This window comes from Camelus dromedarius, chromosome 3 (assembly GCF_036321535.1).
Source record: "Camelus dromedarius isolate mCamDro1 chromosome 3, mCamDro1.pat, whole genome shotgun sequence".
NCBI lineage: Eukaryota > Metazoa > Chordata > Mammalia > Artiodactyla > Camelidae > Camelus > Camelus dromedarius.
In genome coordinates, this window is record NC_087438.1 from 93422932 (window position 1) to 93440287 (window position 17356).

Consider the following 17356-nt stretch of genomic DNA (forward strand, 5'->3'; position numbering starts at 1 on the left):
TTATAATAATAATAAGTGAACCTAATTACTTCCCCCCCAAAAAAGAACACAGAAGTCAGTAGCTGGAAAGCTATTAAAGGTAAATGAAATTGATCATAGGACAGGGGCCTTGTGCCAAGATGGTAGCCCTGTTACTTTAGTTCCCATCAAGTTAGGGAAAAACTGAGCTGTTGTCAGATAAGGAGAAAGATAAGTTATCATAGTTATTCTAGTATATGACATAGAGCAAAGATACATTAGAAACAAATTTTTTTTAAGAATGACTTTTTTCCTTATATCTTTTGGAAAAGAATATACAGTTAAATGTGTGTGCCATTCTTTCTTAATTTCTTCCCACCATCACTCCAGCTTTTGAAACAATTTTGTCAGTCTTGAGGTTTTTAAGTTTCCTTTCATAGCATGGACTAAGGCTCTTTTAATTGGGCCCAAAAGGTGAATGAGATGTGCCCTTTACAAAACTTGTTTGGGTATATGACTCTCAGCTCAGCAACATTAGCTCCTTGCTGGTTGAAATCAAGAGCTCTGAAAGGAAAGGCTCCAAGCTTCCTGTTTGTCATACGGAGGACTCAGCCTTGGGTGAGAAACCTACATGGACTGTCAGGAACTCTGCCATTGACTTAGTGCTAAAGCTTGGGCTTTTGTTTGCCAGTGACTATATATGGTATACTCTGCTGAGAGAAAGCAAATAATCTTTTAGTTGGTTACAGAGGTCTTTACATGGTGATGGTCTTGGTTACGAGTTTGATGCTTCTGTAGTCTTTTGGGGGGATGTTACAGCTGATCTAATGGCTTAACCTGGAAGACTGGGATCTTTAATGTGCCACTAGGTTAGGAATTTATTTAGCGGGAATCAGACCCTCTTTCTGAAAGGAGTCCCTCAGGCTTCATCAACCTGAACCATTTAGCTATCATTCTTCCTGGAATGCAGGAGGGTGTCTTGAGGGCAGCCAGAGTGCAAACATAAGCACACTTAAGACATACCTCTTAATGCTACTTCGGTCCGAAGCCCTCTTTCATTCCTCCTTTACAAACAAGGCCTTGCGCCAAGAATACCACCGCCTACCAGCTAACTTGGACTATAGCCGCACAGCTGAACAGAAGAATGTCAAATGCAGAGGGCCTTGCAGCTCTTTGGCTGGCCTCTATATAAAGTCATTCTACAAAACTGAGTTGGGAGATTTTGTGTTGGTGCTAGTACAAAGATAAACAGGAACAGGAGGCTTCTTGGTCTGATAACCATACTGGACAGAGAATAGGAAAGAATCCAGAGACTTCAGCCATGTCATCAGCTTCAGCTAAAGCCATGGAATATCACCTCCAAAGCAAACCTTGCTGTGTTTAGTGAGCTTTGGTTATTGGACTGTACCTGCATGAGCACATAAGGCTGTGCTTTCAGGTAGAGACTCTGGAACATCAGCTAGAAGGCTGCCTTTAGAGTGAAGACGGTGTCAATCCCAGAGGTGGACACAAGGGATCTTTTGTAAGCCAGAAAGATCAGCGAGGGCAGTACTGGGGCCTGGTGGTGAGGTTGATGAACCCATCTGTTAGGAAGAAGTTCCCTTCCTGGCTATTGTTAGCCCTTACACATTGGTTCTTTGACAGGGACCGAGTATCCTTTTGCAGAGCAGCATAAGAACAAACCACAATTACCATGTCACACTCTCAAGACCAAGTCTGAGGGATCAGGCTTTAAGTGCAACAATATAATAACTAAAGATTGGAACTTTTAAAGTGAAACACTGGGAACTGCTTTCCAGATAAACTCTGGCAGTGTATATGCACAGGCCTGGGCAGGAGGCCAGTAGGACAGCAATGGACCTCTAGGGTCCAAGCTCCAAATCCTTGGGGGATGCTTTTTTTTTTTCTCTCAGGCTTCATTTTCTTTTCTTTCCTTTTTCTTTTCTTTTCTTTTTGGTTAGGGGGACACTAATTAGCAGCTTTCTGGGTTTTGTTGTAAAAGTAGAACATAGTTATAAAAAAATAATTTGGTAAACACGAAGGTAGAAGGAAGCATGAGTCATTCTCACCACCTGAGAAGTTGAAAACAGCTGGTTTAAGGGAACATGAGGACTACAGGTGATGGTCCAAGCCCAAATGTTTCCAGTCAGCTGGGGGCCACAATTTACACCCAGAGTGATACAGAATCTAGTCAGTTTACAGTGTGACTCCAGGGCAAGCCCTCTGCCAGGCAACCAGTGCTAGAGCAGAGGCCATGTTCATGGAGCAAAGAATGTATCCACAGCCTTTGTAAGCCCCAGACCCCTAGATTGAGGGATTCCAAGGCTGGATGCCTACTGACTCTTTCCCCTATCCTGTTTTTTGCTCTCTCTCCAGGACAGCCTGGCACTTAATTTGTGCTGCATATCTACTGATATGTTGGCATCTAATGGGTACCAAGTCACATGTTAGGTCCACCCTTTTGCAGCTCTGGGGATAACCTGGTAGGTGACTGTGGGTGCTTATTTTTATTTTACGTAAATTTCATTTGAAACATTTCAGACCTTCCCGGCTTGGCCTCAAAGGGCAAGTAGGGCAGGACTGAAGCAATGGGAGCTCATTAAGTGCCAAGTATTTTCACAGACATTAGTTTTCCACTGAATCCTCCAATAAAGTAGGAATCATCCCTACTTTGCAGATACCTACAATATAAGTACCAAAGATTGGAACTTAAAGTGAAACAACTGAGGTGAAATAACTCGAGGAAGGAATTACCTACCAGTTCACAACTACTAGGGATAACTAAACATTTTTAATAAAAGAAAACGTCAAAGGGAAAGAAAAATGTAGCCCTAACAGCATGAAATTTTGGTGCTAGCATTCACAGCAAAGCAAGGGCTTCTTTGCATCACCAGGCCCACAAAGTTCAAGGCTGACCTTACTGTTAATTGCCCCTTCACTAAACCAGGGGTGGACCAAGACCTGCCTCAGGCCCCTAACGGCATCTTTCTCCCAGGCAAATAACTTGAAGGGCCATATCCAAGGATATTTTTGGTCTGTTGGCCTACTGTTCTTAGGCTGGGAAAAAAGGAAGGACTTAGGCTGGGACTACCTGGGTTATGTTCTAAAGAGGCATTCTTGTCTGATAGCACTGTCAAGGAAAGCTATAGTTCACATGCCCAGGTCTAGAATAGACAGGAATTAGCTCCATCTGATGGGAGCTTAATAGTTTCAACTTTTACTTTCTAGAGAATCTGTTCAGGTGACACAGTCTTGTTACCCCACCTCCTCAGCTGGTCCTTTTGTCTGTGAGTAAGGCCCACCTTCATTTCTGACAGAAGCACATGCAAAGGACCCTGCCCCTACTGCTGGCATTGTGAGAAAACCTTCCAAACCAAAATGAGAAGTGCAGTTGATGCTGCCACCCCTTGTCCTGAGAGTTGTAACTTTGAAGGGACTGAGCAAACTTTGGGAAAGAAACAGAACCTCACCTGGCTTGTTTTTCACTTAAGTAAATAGGTTTTCTAGCTATTTATTTTAATGAAAACAAACCAGGTGAGATTCTGTTTCTTCCCCAGTGTGTGTGTCTGTGTCTAAAATATCCATGAGGGCAGACTTTCTTTTTGGCATGTACCTGATAACTTGTTGAAGGAATCAGTTTCTCTATGACCAAAAATCTGTTTAAGTTCTAAAATTCTTGCCTCTTAAGACATGTGTTTTATTCCTACAGAACCAAAAGGTGTCCCTAGTCAAGAATGAGAGCCATGACTAGAAGATATGATAGCTAGATGACAGTCCCCTTTCAGACATAAGGGCACCCAGTGGAGACTATAGAGCTAGACAGTTGGGAAACACAAGGTATCTGATGTCTAGGGTAATATAAATCTCATTTCAGATGTAACACTGCATAGTTTCACTGCCATTTACTACAGATAGCAAAGCATCAGAGGATAAGCAGTGATAGTTAATGCGATTCCTCCCGGTGCCCATGGAATAGGGTAAACCACAGGTCCAAATGGATCCCGGAGAAGTTTCTGGATCAAAAAGGCATTGCTATTAACTGAGCACTCTAACCTGATACTATTAGTGTAGTTTACCCTTGAACAATACAGGTTTGAGCTGCACAGGTTTATTTATACATGTTTTTCAATAAATTCGTATTATAGAACTACACGATCTGCAGTTGGCTGAATCCATAGGTTGTTCAAGAGTCAACTGTAGTTGCTTCTCAAAAGGTCTTGAGACTTATGTCTTTAACAGATAAGATCCTCTCCTAGTCATTACGTGAAGTAATACAGTGCCATACCATGTCCCTTCCTATGATCACACTTGATCGTCACCCCATCTTGGGCGGGACTGTGTATATGAAGAGACCAGGAGCTTACAGCTTATATCTGGTGTGAGCTCCTATTTTGTATCTAAAAGTGGGCCATTTTACTTACACCACAAGGAGTGCTGCAATGCAATAATTTAGATTTCTACGCCACTTACTATTCCAGAAAAAGGATGAAATTCTAAAATACTAATTAATTTTATAGGTGGGATAGCCACAGAGGTTGTAAAAGTAAGAAAAAACAGGAAGCTTAAGCTGAGGAAATAATGAGAGAAAACCCATTAGAAAATGGCACCAGAAAAATTTGATTTTGATTAACTAGAGAATATTCTCTAGTTAATAACTTCAAATATAAACTGAAGACTTTGCAATGGATATATGTTCCTGACACGGTATTATTATTTTATTGGGACATTATATCTTATAGAGAAAATAGAATCCATGGCGAGAAATCTATGGAAAATGTACTTTAAAAGTGAATAATCACCGATTATTTTTTTCCATCTTGTAATTTGTTTTTTTAAGCCTCACAAATTTGTACAGATAATCAGAATGGAAAGAGGACAGGCTACATTTGACGAAAAGAGACCAAGGCTCACTGATCACCATCCTTAGCCCTCTAACCTCTTAATCCTTGCCATAGGTCTTTGTGGTAGGTATTTCTATGATCTCCATTCTGCGGGAAAGGCTGGGGGAGAGAAGGAGCTCATCCAAAGTTATAGATCAGAGGTCCTGAGTTCTTTACTTGGCCCACTCTAATGGTTGCTACAGATTAGAGCTAGAAGCTGCACAAAGAAGTGGCCCATCTAAGGTGTGCTGCTTGGCCTTAGCCTTGAGCCCTGGGTGAGAGTCGTCCCACTTCTCTGCCCCCAGACACCATGATTTCACAGCCACTCTCCTCTTCAGCTACCTGAGTTTACCAGTGGATTAGGCTAAGGCAGGGTTGACTGTCTTATTCTGTCACTATGCCCAGTACCAGGCAGTAATGAGTGAATCCTGCTACGACTGACTCTTACATTGGTGCTTCCCAATGAAGCCCCTCTTGGTATTTATGCCTGGAGATACATACTTAACAGTGAGTACTAAATAAAGAGGATAGGGGTGGTGGGTAAAAAACAGATACATCAACTCAAAGGGGGAAAGTAAGAACCAGAATTTCAGAGCAAAGCAGCACTGCACTAAACAAGTATTTCTTGAGGGACTCTATGCAAGGCAACTCCTCAAGTCAGGAAGACCAAAGTCTCAGGCTCCCTCCAGAAAGAGAGAATGTGGGCTTTACTCAGCAGCCTGCAAGGCCTTCTGGAGAACCTACAAGTCCCCTGGCTGCCTGGACCAAGCTGGGTAACCTTGTTTCAGTGAGTGTTAAAATAAGCCTTTTTTTGTAGCCTGCCTCTTCCCATGAGTTGGTAAGTACCTAGAGCCTATGATTTGATTCTCACTCATCTCAAAAAAAGATGAAGTGTGTGTGGCAATGGTGTATATGGATGGTGCAAACTTCAGGTAGAAATAAGGGATCTGGTTTGCCTCAGTGGGGTCGGGGTGGAGACCATAAATCAGAAACACACTTAAAGGTATATTATTGAAAAATCTGAAGTGTAAAATTCATTACCTGCCATTATTACAGCAACATTAAAAACAAAACAAAACAAAACAAAAAAAAACAGGCATTTTTAATATTCTGACCAACATTCAAAAACTGAAAATAAAAAAGAGGGCATGATTTATAAATACATAAATATCCATCCATGCATACTTTTACAGTGATAGCTATTAGAAGATTGAGAACTTTTAAAATGCCACCTAGACAAGATTCCCTTTCATTCCAGTTGCCTCTTTGCTGTATGATGATACCAAGAGTCTTAAGAGAGCTGCTGCGGTCAGTGTCACATTAATCCTAGCCTCCTTTCCAAGCTTGTGACTGGTGAGGAAAATGGGATGAATCTTCTGCCCTTAGCTTTGATGCTAGGAAAAAAAGAATAAGTTAGTAGCCATGTAGTGTAATGAATCAAATTCACAAACTAAAGTATAGCAGTGATGCAATATTTATGTACTACCCAGATGGTAAGTAGACTCAGAAATTATTGATATTTTACTACATACAGAAAACTCAGCAAAACACTGACCATACAATCCACTTGAAAGCCATACTCTTAATTTTTTTGTCTTGTCACCTTTAATCTATAAATGTTCATAATTTAAAATGATAACAGAAATACTTTAAAAGTAATTTTTTCCGAGGCATGCTCTGCAATGAATGGTTCTAAAAACAGAATCACACAAACACTTATTGTTCTAAATTAAAATCAGTTGAATCCAGGGAGTAATTCATAACATTTCACATTGAGTCAGGATATTCAGGAGATTGTGAAGGTTATGCATTTCTGGATTTCACACTGTTAGAAACTGTAAATGCATGTCTTCAAATAGTGGTGAAATGAAGCAGATATATTCTTTCTGGGTACTCTCTGGCACCTTTGGTAAATTTAAACTTGGCTTTAGACAACTTTTAAGCAGGGTGTGAAGAAATCATTTTGGCTGTCACCTTGTATTTGAATGGATTTCCTTAACATTTAACAGTGCAAGTGAATCAATCTGAGAGTCTTTTTAGTAATCAGAGTTTTCAAGAGATGACCTATTTCCTAGCTAAGCCTGTCACTCTAGTCTTTGAGAAATGAAGAAGCAAAATTCCTCAGCAAAAGCAAAATATAAGAGGTCTTTCTCCTTTGAAGAGAATGCAGTGTCACCTAAAGAAACCACCTTTAGTTCAAAGGAAAGAGAATCCCCTAAGCCATCTCTCAAATTTCCAATAGTATAGACCAAGACTATAGCAGCACAACAGCTGCCACCGGCTTCGGCTGCCCCAAGTATGGTCTTTGACACAAGGTGTTGGCAGGTGATATACTCATCCTGAGCACCAGGCAACAGACTGGCCTGTGGGGTCGGACAGAGCTATTCTGGCTGCTTCTATTTCTAATGGATAAAGGGGAAAAGAAAAGTAGCTCTGTGGAACACTTATCTCCAGATGCAAGACAAAACCAGATTTAACTAATCAGGCTAAAAAAAAATTTTTTTTTAAATACTCCCAAATACTTGCCATCTTAGAATCACATCTCCTTCCACCAATGGAGTGGCTGCTCCATTACTTTAGAGCTTGCCAAGATGGGATATAATGCATAAAAATGAACCTCTTGAAATGTAGATACACTTGTTTTTCTAACTTCTCTTTCACATTTCATATTTAGTCACTTTCCATACTGCCACTTTCCCTCTTGGATAAAAATGTTCTCAAGAAAAATGGACCAAGTAATTGAGTTGACAAATTCTTTCTTTGAGGCAGTAATGATAGCTTCTTAGTCAATCACTCTTCTTTTTTCTCAAGACAGTGCCTTGAAAATATTAATTCTGACAGTCTTATTATAAAGCAGTCTTAATAATAACACTATTCCTGAGTGAGCTGCTGCTCTTTGTTAATTACTGCTCATTAATGGGTAAACCTGGTTAGTCAAAAAGTCTGCAAGTAGGTGCCTCAGGATGACTGTTAGATAATTGAGATTGTTCAATATATTTGTCTTTGAATCCCCCTTTCAAAAGAAAAATCATATGCTGCAACTGTTTGACAAATACCACCCCTCAGAGATCAATGCTCATTTCTTTTCTCAGACCGAAAAAACAGAGCTGGACAGAGCACAGAGATGTACTTGTCTCACAAATGCAGAAAAGCCATAAAGTGTTTTTAAAATCTTACTTTAAAGAACTTACATCCCTAAGTTATCTTCATGGTCCAGTCTGGAGATACTAATAATGCTAGGCAATTCATTTCCACTTGCCAGCTAGCTAGCTACATTCAAAACCCAACTAAAACTCTAATTTTGGAGTTAAGGATCAATTCTGGGCAGAAATACAACAGATGGTTTTAGGTGCATTGGCTCAACATCATGGTAGGTGTTTGTTTGTCTGTCTGTCTCTGGGCTGGCAAGGCTGCTGAATGTTTGCCAGCCTCTACTACATGCAAAAACCTCAGGCAAGAGACAAAAGAACTGCTCCAAAGTCTCCAGGGTTCTCTCTCCAGTGGACTCTTAGGGTGGCCTTCAATTGAGAGGGGACAGCCTTCAACACAATACAATTGTCAAGGCACACAAATCAGAAGACTCGTTCTCAGAACAGACAGGCTTATCTAAAAGAATCTTAACAACTGGCAAAACTCCACATTCTCTAAGTATCTCACTTTTCAGGATCAACTTAGTTTCACTTTCAGCGGCATCAACAGTCTAAAATTAAACTTGGTTACTAAGAAAACATAAGTTTTATTTGAAGGAAGTTCAAACACATGCAATCCAAAACATCTAAAGAAATACAGGCTCCCTGTAGGCTTCTTCCAGGTAGCTGGTGCCAATGATTAGTCTGATGGCAGAGATGGTTTTAGGGATGCCAAGTTATGTCTGAGGATTCTTCTCTGGAGGCTGACAGTGTGCAAGGACTGTGTCAAAAATGAACATTCCATCTCCTTACATTTTTAAGGTTCAAGACTCCTTTACAATGTTTAACAGTTTAGTGGCTCTTCCCCACAACACACACAGTTTTTCACATTGGTCTATGGATAATGTTAGGGACATGCATATTAATTACAAAACCTCCTTAGTCTCTCTCAGAGTCAGCAGCCCAAATATCATGAAATGTTCTGATCTCTAATATCCTAGCATGCCTGGAAAGAGAAGTATAACAGAAAATTTATGTGAAAAGCAGATCTTAGGCAGGGCAGAATACCTCTCAGGAGCAAAAAGTCAAGGAAAGAATTGGTCATAAGCAGTTAGGAAGTAAGGGCCCACCCTATTCCCTACCTGCCCCTGCCCCATGGGGTGCAATCAGGCAGCCAGCAATATCTAGCTGCCCTCTGCCTGGGCCCCAGGAACCACTCTGATACTGTAGGACTTCACAGACTTAAAAATATTATGTGAGAAAATCCAAAAAGTCACAAACTCCCCATTCATAATGGCTCCCTGGCTAAAAACGGTAGCCCCCTGTTAACAGCTGATTTTAAAAACAAAACAGCCCCTACAAAATGGACTTGAAACTTTTGATTCCAGTTTCAATTAAAAAATAAAGAATGCTTTTTTAGGGAAACTATCTGAAATCAAATGAGGTGCGTTGTCTGGCGCTGAAATATTTTCTGGGCAGCTGAGGGTTTGATTAGTTCCTCATACCTACAAAGAAGGGAAACTCTTTATATGCCCTGCCTCCCAAAACAAGACCCAACTGGGGTGAAGCAAGGGCTTACCTATGTTTCTGAGGATAAAACTAAAAGAGCGGCCAGCAGCCTTTTACTCTATTGCTTTGGTCAATTCCGTAAGCCTTTTCTGAGCACCTTCTCTGGAGTATTGCATATATTAGATTTTGGAATTAGAAAGACTAATATTTTAAGCACCATCTCTTCTCTCAAGAAGCTTACAAACTGCTCTAAAAAAAGGCCTGGGTAAAGTGCTAAAAAATAAACTTTGGGAGATGAGGAATTAATGCTTAAGGAATTAACTACCTGAGGGCAAATGAGAAAAAAAACATGTCTTGGGAAATTCTGAAAAGCAGCTGGGATGCCTAGCCCCATCTTCTGAGCTTCCTTCTGCCACACTCTCCATGGGCCCAGGCCCAGCCCCAGGATCTAGATCTAAGGCTCTCCAGGTAACAGCTCACTGTAAGAAGTCCACAGCCTCAGATCAGACAAAGCCCTGCAGAATAGGGAACAGCTATGAAGTGTGGACATTACTCCATGTACATTGCCATCAGCAAGTCAGAGGGGCCAAACAAGACTGGTGGGGTCCTCACCCAACGGGGTAAGGATGAGTTGTTATCAACAAGATTTTTTTAACAAGTAGGAAACTATAGCACTACACCCAACATTTGCTTTAAAAAAACAAGCAAAAAGCTCAAATGTTCGTAGAGGAACTGAAGAGACTGAGTTTATGTGTTACTCTGCAAACAATGCATAATTTATCATACTGAGCTGTTATCTAGTTATGAAAAGGTTTATACCAAGTACAGAGAAATAAAAATGAAAGGGCTTATATCTTTGAGGTAGTTAGCAAGAGCATTCAAAAACAATATACTCTAATACATCATCATGAAGGCCGTTAGCGCTACACCATTTCAAATGCACTTGGAAATCCTCTTTACCTTTTTCATTAATTCACTTCTGGTAGTAAACTGTGGCAGGTCTTCCACTTCAATTCCATCAGCCATTTCCATCACCTTGTCTAAAAGGTCTTTGTTGTAACTGTACAATAAAAAGTAACAAGATAAAAACCTTAGAAGAATTATTGTCACTGTGGGCTAAAAAGAAATTGCAGGTACCTGGACTATAAACTCAACTCTCAGAGGAACGATCTGATACTACAGGGGAAACCAACAGACGTTCAGCATCAAGTTAGAAAATAGTTCTTCTGCATGTGGATACAGAAGTGGCACTAGGAATGCCAATAGAGCAGGTGTTTTAAGATTTACAAAACAAACAAGACTTACAAAATAGAGGCACTGTACATCTGGCAGTCCATATTCATGGATATGGTATGAGGGCCAAAATGTTTTCACTTTTTTGAACACGTGGAATATTGGTCTAATAAAAATAACATTATTTGTTCATTTGTCCAATGTTCTGACATTTGCCTAATCTTGGATCCTGTTAAGCAGGATTTCCTAGAGGTATCCAAAGGCAGGGAAAAGGGAGGGATGTGACTGGCACTGCTTCACCAGATTCTGTTCTAATAACTTACAAAATCTGAAAGCAAAACCAAATAGCTTAGGGCTGGAGGGGCCATATGACCAGAGTCAGACAGTCATAAGGAGCACAGAAACCAGGACTAAGCCAAGTTATCTTACTATCTTAACACAACTTCAGGAAACGCTTAAAAAAAAAAAAAAGAGATGTAGCATCCTCAAGACTTGCCACCTTCTTCAAGGAGGGGCAGAGAGGGTGCTTTATCAGGTTATTTCAAAAGCAGTCCCTTGAAGGCATCTATTATTTTCATAAGAGGAAAGGCAGAGAGGCAAAGGCTGGCTCTTGTTCAGGGTCCAGCAGACAAGTGAGAAAAAGCCAAAGGCCACAAATTACATCCTGCCATAAGTGGTAAAATCCACCAATCCTGCCAGAAGCTGCAAGGCCCTAGGTATCTCTCTTCCTCTCTCTCAGCTTCTTATGTAAATTGGGGATCTCAGTTTCTGTCTCTGCACATTTGCCATGTGGAAGAAAGGAGCTAATGAATTTAAAATGCAATCACCGAAGGTGACTGAAGTACTAAGAATACAAACATCAATGGCAACTTGAACGTCCAGAGTGTATTGAGCTCTTGCTAGATGACAGCCTCTGCTAAGTGCTTTTCACCCTTTAATACAGTAGTCATCACAACTCATTTTCCAAACGAGGAAACAGGCTCACAGAGGTTAAGTATCTTTCCAAGAGGCTGGCTAAGGTGGGATCGGCTGTAGGCCTAGCTAGTGCGGTTTGGGGGTGGGGTGAGGGGAGCGGGATCAGCCCTGGGGGAGGACTGCGGCTCGGGACAGGGCGAGCCAGCCGTCAGGGGTCCGCACCTGCAACCCAGAAAGAGGTGGTTGGCCCAGACCATGGAGAGGGACAGCAGCTGGTCCAGGCGGCCGCCGCCGTCGGGCGGGTCGCGGTAGTCGGGCAGGTGGCGAAGGATGAATTCCATGCGAGCCTTCCATTGCTTCTCGCTCTCCGAGTAAGAGCGGAACTGCTCCGCGAAATCGGTCGCCTGCCGCACTCCCGAAACCAGCTCCTCCACCGCGGCTGCCGCCTCCCCACCCACCATGGCGCCTTCCGCCACCGAGGGCCGGATCTGCCCGCCGCCTTCCCGACAAGCACTGCGCCACCTCCTCGCAGCTAGAGGGGCCCCCGTGGCGCGCGACTGCTCGGGAGGACCTGCCTGGAGCGCCCTCGCCGGGTGCGGCGGCCTGGCCGGGCCTGGCCCCTCAGACTTCTTCAGCCCTGACCCCCTGGCGTGGGTGTACCCGCAGGCCGCAGGGACCGTTCTCTGTCGACCCCGCAGGGGACCGGTAGGGAAACTGAGGCTGCCAAGCAGAGAGTCAGGGCGGCCCTCTCCCATTCAGCAGCTGGATGCCTGCCGGGACTGTGCTGTGTCCTTGCCTTGGGAATTCCCCGGGCACTGGGCCCGCAGACGGGTGCTCTCAGTTCTGAGGAGTTTTATGTGTAGCTTCTCGGGGACTATTTTTGATTCATTCCCAGAGGTTCCACCCAGGTTGTGACCCGCCTTCCTGGGGCCAGTCATCCAACCAATTAAATATCTGCGAGAACCCTTTGCTAGGTGCTGGTGATGCAATGAGAGCAAATTGAGAGCGCTGCTCTAATGAACTTTACCGCCTACTGAGGGGGATAGATATTAGTGAATACTAATTGCTCAAGGGAAAATTTTCAACGTTGACAAATTTTAATGAGGAGTGGCCCAGAGTGCTGGGAGTATGAATAAGCAAAAGGCCTGATCCAGACATGGGGGTCAGGGAAATAATGCTGGCGAGCTGAGGGGTGAACAGAAGTTAACTAGTAAAGAGGAGTAGGCCGTGACAAGAGAGCTTGGCCTGGTGAGAGAGCTGCAACATTTGTACGACAAATCCTGCAGTGAGGACAGTGGAGGAGATGACCCGCAAAGATCAGCAAGGACAGTAGGTCACGGAAGGGGTTGTGGTCTAGATCCTGGAAGGAATGAGGAGCCACTGAAGGAATTTATGATACCTGTGTTTCCAAAAGACACTGCGAGGAGCCAAAATGGATGTTTCCAGAGGAGATGAGCAGGTGAGTTGGCCTGACTCTGCTGTCTGTTCTAGGGGCAGGTAAACCCACTGAGAGACAGAAGAACTTCCTTATCAGAGGTGAGTTTCCCATCCCATTCAAGTATGGTAATGGGGAAACCACTTGAGCCTCCATCAGTCAGTCCTGAGAAATTACTGACATAGTAGGCTTCCCCATCATCCCCCATCAGTATAAGGTTGAATCCAAAGCTCAGCCCAGAAGCCAGGATCCAGGGCTCCAGTATAGGTCCTAAACTGTGAGTGGAACCCAGGGGCAGAGCCACCTATATGTTGTCTACTGTTTCTGCAGCTTCTGACGGGACATCAGGGCCCGCAGCAGAAGAAACCCCAAACAGAATGGAAATACGAGGCAATTTTATGAGTAGACTGTGCCTGCAGAACCAGCACCAGGCTCAGTGACATCCCATTATGGTTAACAATAGGGAGGCATGCTATTTTCACCCTGGTGAGCAGGGAGAATATGCACAGGACTCAGTTTCTCCACATTAGTGAGGAAAAGTTACCCAGAGCTGGGGCTCCTGAAATTGACTGCAGATCACATCTCCTGAGGGGCTTGTTAAAATAGCAGATTTTCAGACTCATCACTGGATGTTGAGTCAAGGCTCCAGGTAATTGATTGCACCTGCAGCTGACTGAACTTTGAAAAACATTGACGAGGGCTTTTGGAACCAAATTCTTGGTCATTTGCTTGTATGGTGAAGAGGCTGACTCAGAAATAGGACCCTGGGCTTTGTGACCAACAGCTGCAGCTACACAGCTAACTTGGCCCCTGAGGTGTGAAAAAGCTAAGAGGTCATCCAGAAACTAGCTCATTTAGCATCATCTTTGATAATGATGAGACAGGTGCACATGTATACCTACATATAAACATATTCAAACACACATGCAGGTTATAAGAACTTAAAAGTACACAAATAGGGGAGAGAGTATAGCTCAGTGGTAGGACACATGCCCAGCATGCATGAAGCCCTAGATTCAATCCCTAGTACCTCCCTTAAAAATAAATGAATAAATAAACTTAATTACCTCCCCCCCAAATAAAAAGAAGTAAAAAATAATTTTAAAAAATACACAAATAAGTGGTCTTTTAAAAATAATATGATATTGTTAACATTATACTTTCAGAATGTAAAGTAGTCTAAGAATGTTAGTTAATATTAACATTTTACAGGCCTCTGTGACAAGTCCAGTTACTGCCCAGTTTATTGTTTCTAACTCATTTTTATAATTCAGATTTTCTTTGAGTGGAGTACACAAATTAAATATAGAACATTTTCATCACCCCAAAAAGAAACCCCATACCCCTTAGCAATTGCTCCCTATTCCCTCCAGCCCCTAGCAACAACTAATCTACTTTTATCTCTGTGGATTTCCTATTCTGGACGTTTAACATAAATGAAATCATACAATATGTGATTTTTTTGTGACTAGCTTTTTCACTTATGTGATGTTTTTAAGATTCATCTATGTTGTAGCATGTGTTAGTACTTCATTCCTTTTTATGATTGAATAACTTTCCATTGTATGGATATACCTCATTTTATCCATTTATCCATTCATCAGTTGCTAGACATTTGGGTTGTTTATACATCTTGTCTGTTATGAATAATGCTGCTGTGAACAGTCATGTACAAGTTTTTGTGTGGACATGTATTTCCAATTTTCTTGGATATATAGTGTATTGCCACATCTATATTTAACTTTTTGAGGAACTGACATTGTTTTCCACAGGATCAGCACTATTCTACATTCCCACCAGCAGTGTTTGACAGTTACAGTTTCTCTACATCCTGCTCAACACTATTGTTTTCCTTTTTTGATTATAGCCATCTTAGTGGGTACAAGGCTGTATCACATTGTGGTTTTGTTTTGTATTTCCCTAAGGACTAATGATGTTGAGTATCTTTCATGTACTCATTAGCCATTTGTATATCTTCTTTGGAGAAATGTCTGTTCAGATCCCTCGCCCTTTGAAAAAAAAATGGACTATTTTTTAGAGCAGTGTTAGGTTTACAGCAAAATTGAATGAAAAGTACAGAGAGTTTCCATATACCCCATCTTCCTCTACCCCCACCACACACAGCCTCCTGCACTATCAGCATCTCTCACCAGAGAGTCCATTTGTTACACTGACACATCATTATCATCCAAAGTCCACAGTTTACATTAGAGTTCATACTTGGTGTGGTACATTCTATGGGTTCTGACAAATGCGTAATGACATGTATCCACCATTATATGAATATACAGAATAGTTCTACTGCTCTAAAAATCCTAACAGTGTTTTCTGAAGAGCAAAAGTTTTTAATTTTGATGAAATCCAATTTATTTTTTCTTTCATGAGTCATACTTTTTGGTCCTATCTTAAGAAATCTTTGTCTAACCCAATGACATAAAAATTTCTGTTTCTTTCTGGAAGTTTTATAGTTATGGGTTCTACATTTAGGTCTGTAATTGATTTCAGGTTAGTTTTTGTATATGATGCAAGGTATGGGTTGTCAAGAGCAACAAAGGATACAAGATTTTACCCTACTTGCAAGCTAATAGGTTACCCTGCCACAGTTTCATTGAATTCTGGCAAAATACTTGTATCCTAAGATAGAGACAAAGAACTTTATGACTCACAACACAGCAAGCAGCATGAGCTTCATGTTTGCATTGGTTTTCCTTGTCCCCTGAGTCCCACAGGGGCCATGCTGAAGGGCATGAGTAGATAAAGTACAAACAGGGACACACAGTGGGTTTATATAACAGCTGAGGAACCGCAAGTTTAGGGAACATCAGTCTTTTATAAAGGACTGCAAGAAAACCTGCCCAACCTTTGCCCCAGAGCAATATATTATCTTTTTTATCTGGACAGTAAACAAACTTACCCTTTGCTCTGAAGGTAGACCCTATCCCTAGGCTGCTTCTTGGACAACTATCCTTGAACAGACAGTCTGAAACAAAAGGGCAGTTAGTTTCTAACTCTTAAGATGTGCAGATACATGAGAGACCCGTGGAAAATTATTTCCCAACATAGGCTGAGACTTTTTTTTCTTTGTTTGCATGTGATTGTCTAATTGGTCCAGTACAATTTCTTGAAAGGACTATCTTTTTTTCTGTTCAATTACTTTAATACCTTTGTCAAAAATTAATTGACCATATATGTGTGAATCTATTTCTGGATACTCTCTTCTGCTCCATTGATCTATGTGTCTATCTTTATACCAATACCATACTGTCTTGATTACTGTAGATCTGGAATTAGCAAACTTTTTCTGTAAAGGGTGGGCTACATATAATTCCTGTTGCATACTTTTGTTTGTTTCTTTTCTTCAACCCTTTAAAAATGTAAAAGGCATGAGCCTAACAAAAATAGGCTGTAGGCTAGATTTGGCCCATGGTCCATAGGTTGCCAATGCCTGTTGTAGCTTTATAGTAATCTTAAAATCGGATCCTTTGAGTCCTCCACCTGTGTTCTTTCACAAAATTGTTTTGGCTGTTTTAATCTATTTTTTCAATACAAATTTTAGTAATAGTTTCTCAATTTTTAGAAAAACAAAGCTGCTGGGATTTTAATTCAGATTATATTGAATCTATAGATCAGTTGGGGGAGTATTAACATCTTAACAATATCAAATCTTCCAATCCATAAACATGGTATATCTCTCCATTTATTTAGGTCTTATTGTTGTGGTACATTTTAAAATCTGATCAAACATTAGATATAAACATGTATTTGCCACTTTATTTGTTCTTCTTTCTTTACATCTTACTTCCCATCTGGTTTCATTTTTCTTCTACCTGAAAAATTTGTTAGCATTTCCTTTTGTACAGGTCTGCTGGTGGCAAGCTTACTTTTTCTCAGCTAGAAAATGACTATATTTTGCCTTCTGTATTATTTATACTACTGCATAACAAATTACTCCAAAACTTAATGACTTAACACAGTAAACATTTATTATCTCCTTTCCTTCTTTCTACTCGTTTTTCCTTTTTCCTCTTTTTGGTCTTCCTCCTACTAAGATTGTCTTCTAGAACATTCCTTACCAATTCTTTTAATGATGGGCCTGGAAACCTTAAAAGAATTCTAGAAGATACTTTAGAAAGTACTCAAGAATGCTTCTATTCAGTTCTTTTTACTGCTAATTTATTTCTCATGTCTACATTGCATTGGTTACTAAATTTAACATATCGTAAATATTACTGTCTCTAGTATTTCCCTGTTAAGGAAACCTTTCCTTTTCTCCTGGGAAAAAAGTCCTATTTTTGCAT

The 17356-nt window shown here is 41.2% G+C and overlaps 2 protein-coding genes across 5 annotated transcripts in view; one reads left to right on the plus strand and one right to left on the minus strand.

Moving 5' to 3' along the window:
* Nucleotides 1-5920: 5920 nt before the first annotated feature.
* CDKN2AIPNL (CDKN2A interacting protein N-terminal like) lies at nt 5921-12122 on the minus strand. The gene is made up of 3 exons (XM_031449049.2): nt 11846-12122; nt 10436-10535; nt 5921-6232 (listed from the first exon to the last, which is right to left on the minus strand). The coding sequence occupies exons 1-3, from the start codon at nt 12082-12084 to the stop codon at nt 6221-6223; spliced, it is 351 nt and encodes a 116-aa protein (XP_031304909.1). The 5' UTR covers nt 12085-12122; the 3' UTR covers nt 5921-6220.
* A 159-nt stretch (nt 12123-12281) lies between these two features.
* JADE2 (jade family PHD finger 2) overlaps nt 12282-17356 on the plus strand; it is a 133020-nt gene continuing 127945 nt past the window's right edge. For 2 of the 4 annotated variants that reach the window (XM_031449018.2, XM_031449019.2), the window contains exon 1: nt 12288-13082. The gene's annotated coding sequence lies outside the window, so the exon portion shown is untranslated. Of the gene's footprint in view, nt 13083-17356 lie in introns of all 4 variants that reach the window. The other 2 variants (XM_064484288.1, XM_064484289.1) reach the window with 2 other exon arrangements.

What these genes read in the sequence shown, in the direction of transcription:
- CDKN2AIPNL (XM_031449049.2), bottom strand. Translation starts at nt 12,084, where the DNA reads ATGGTGGGTGGGGAGGCGGCAGCCGCGGTGGAGGAGCTGGTTTCGGGA. An exon ending in CACCTCTTTCTGGGTTGCAG is followed by an intron (nt 10,536 to 11,845) that starts GTGCGGACCCCT and finishes TTTATTGTACAG; the next exon opens with TTACAACAAAGACCTTTTAG.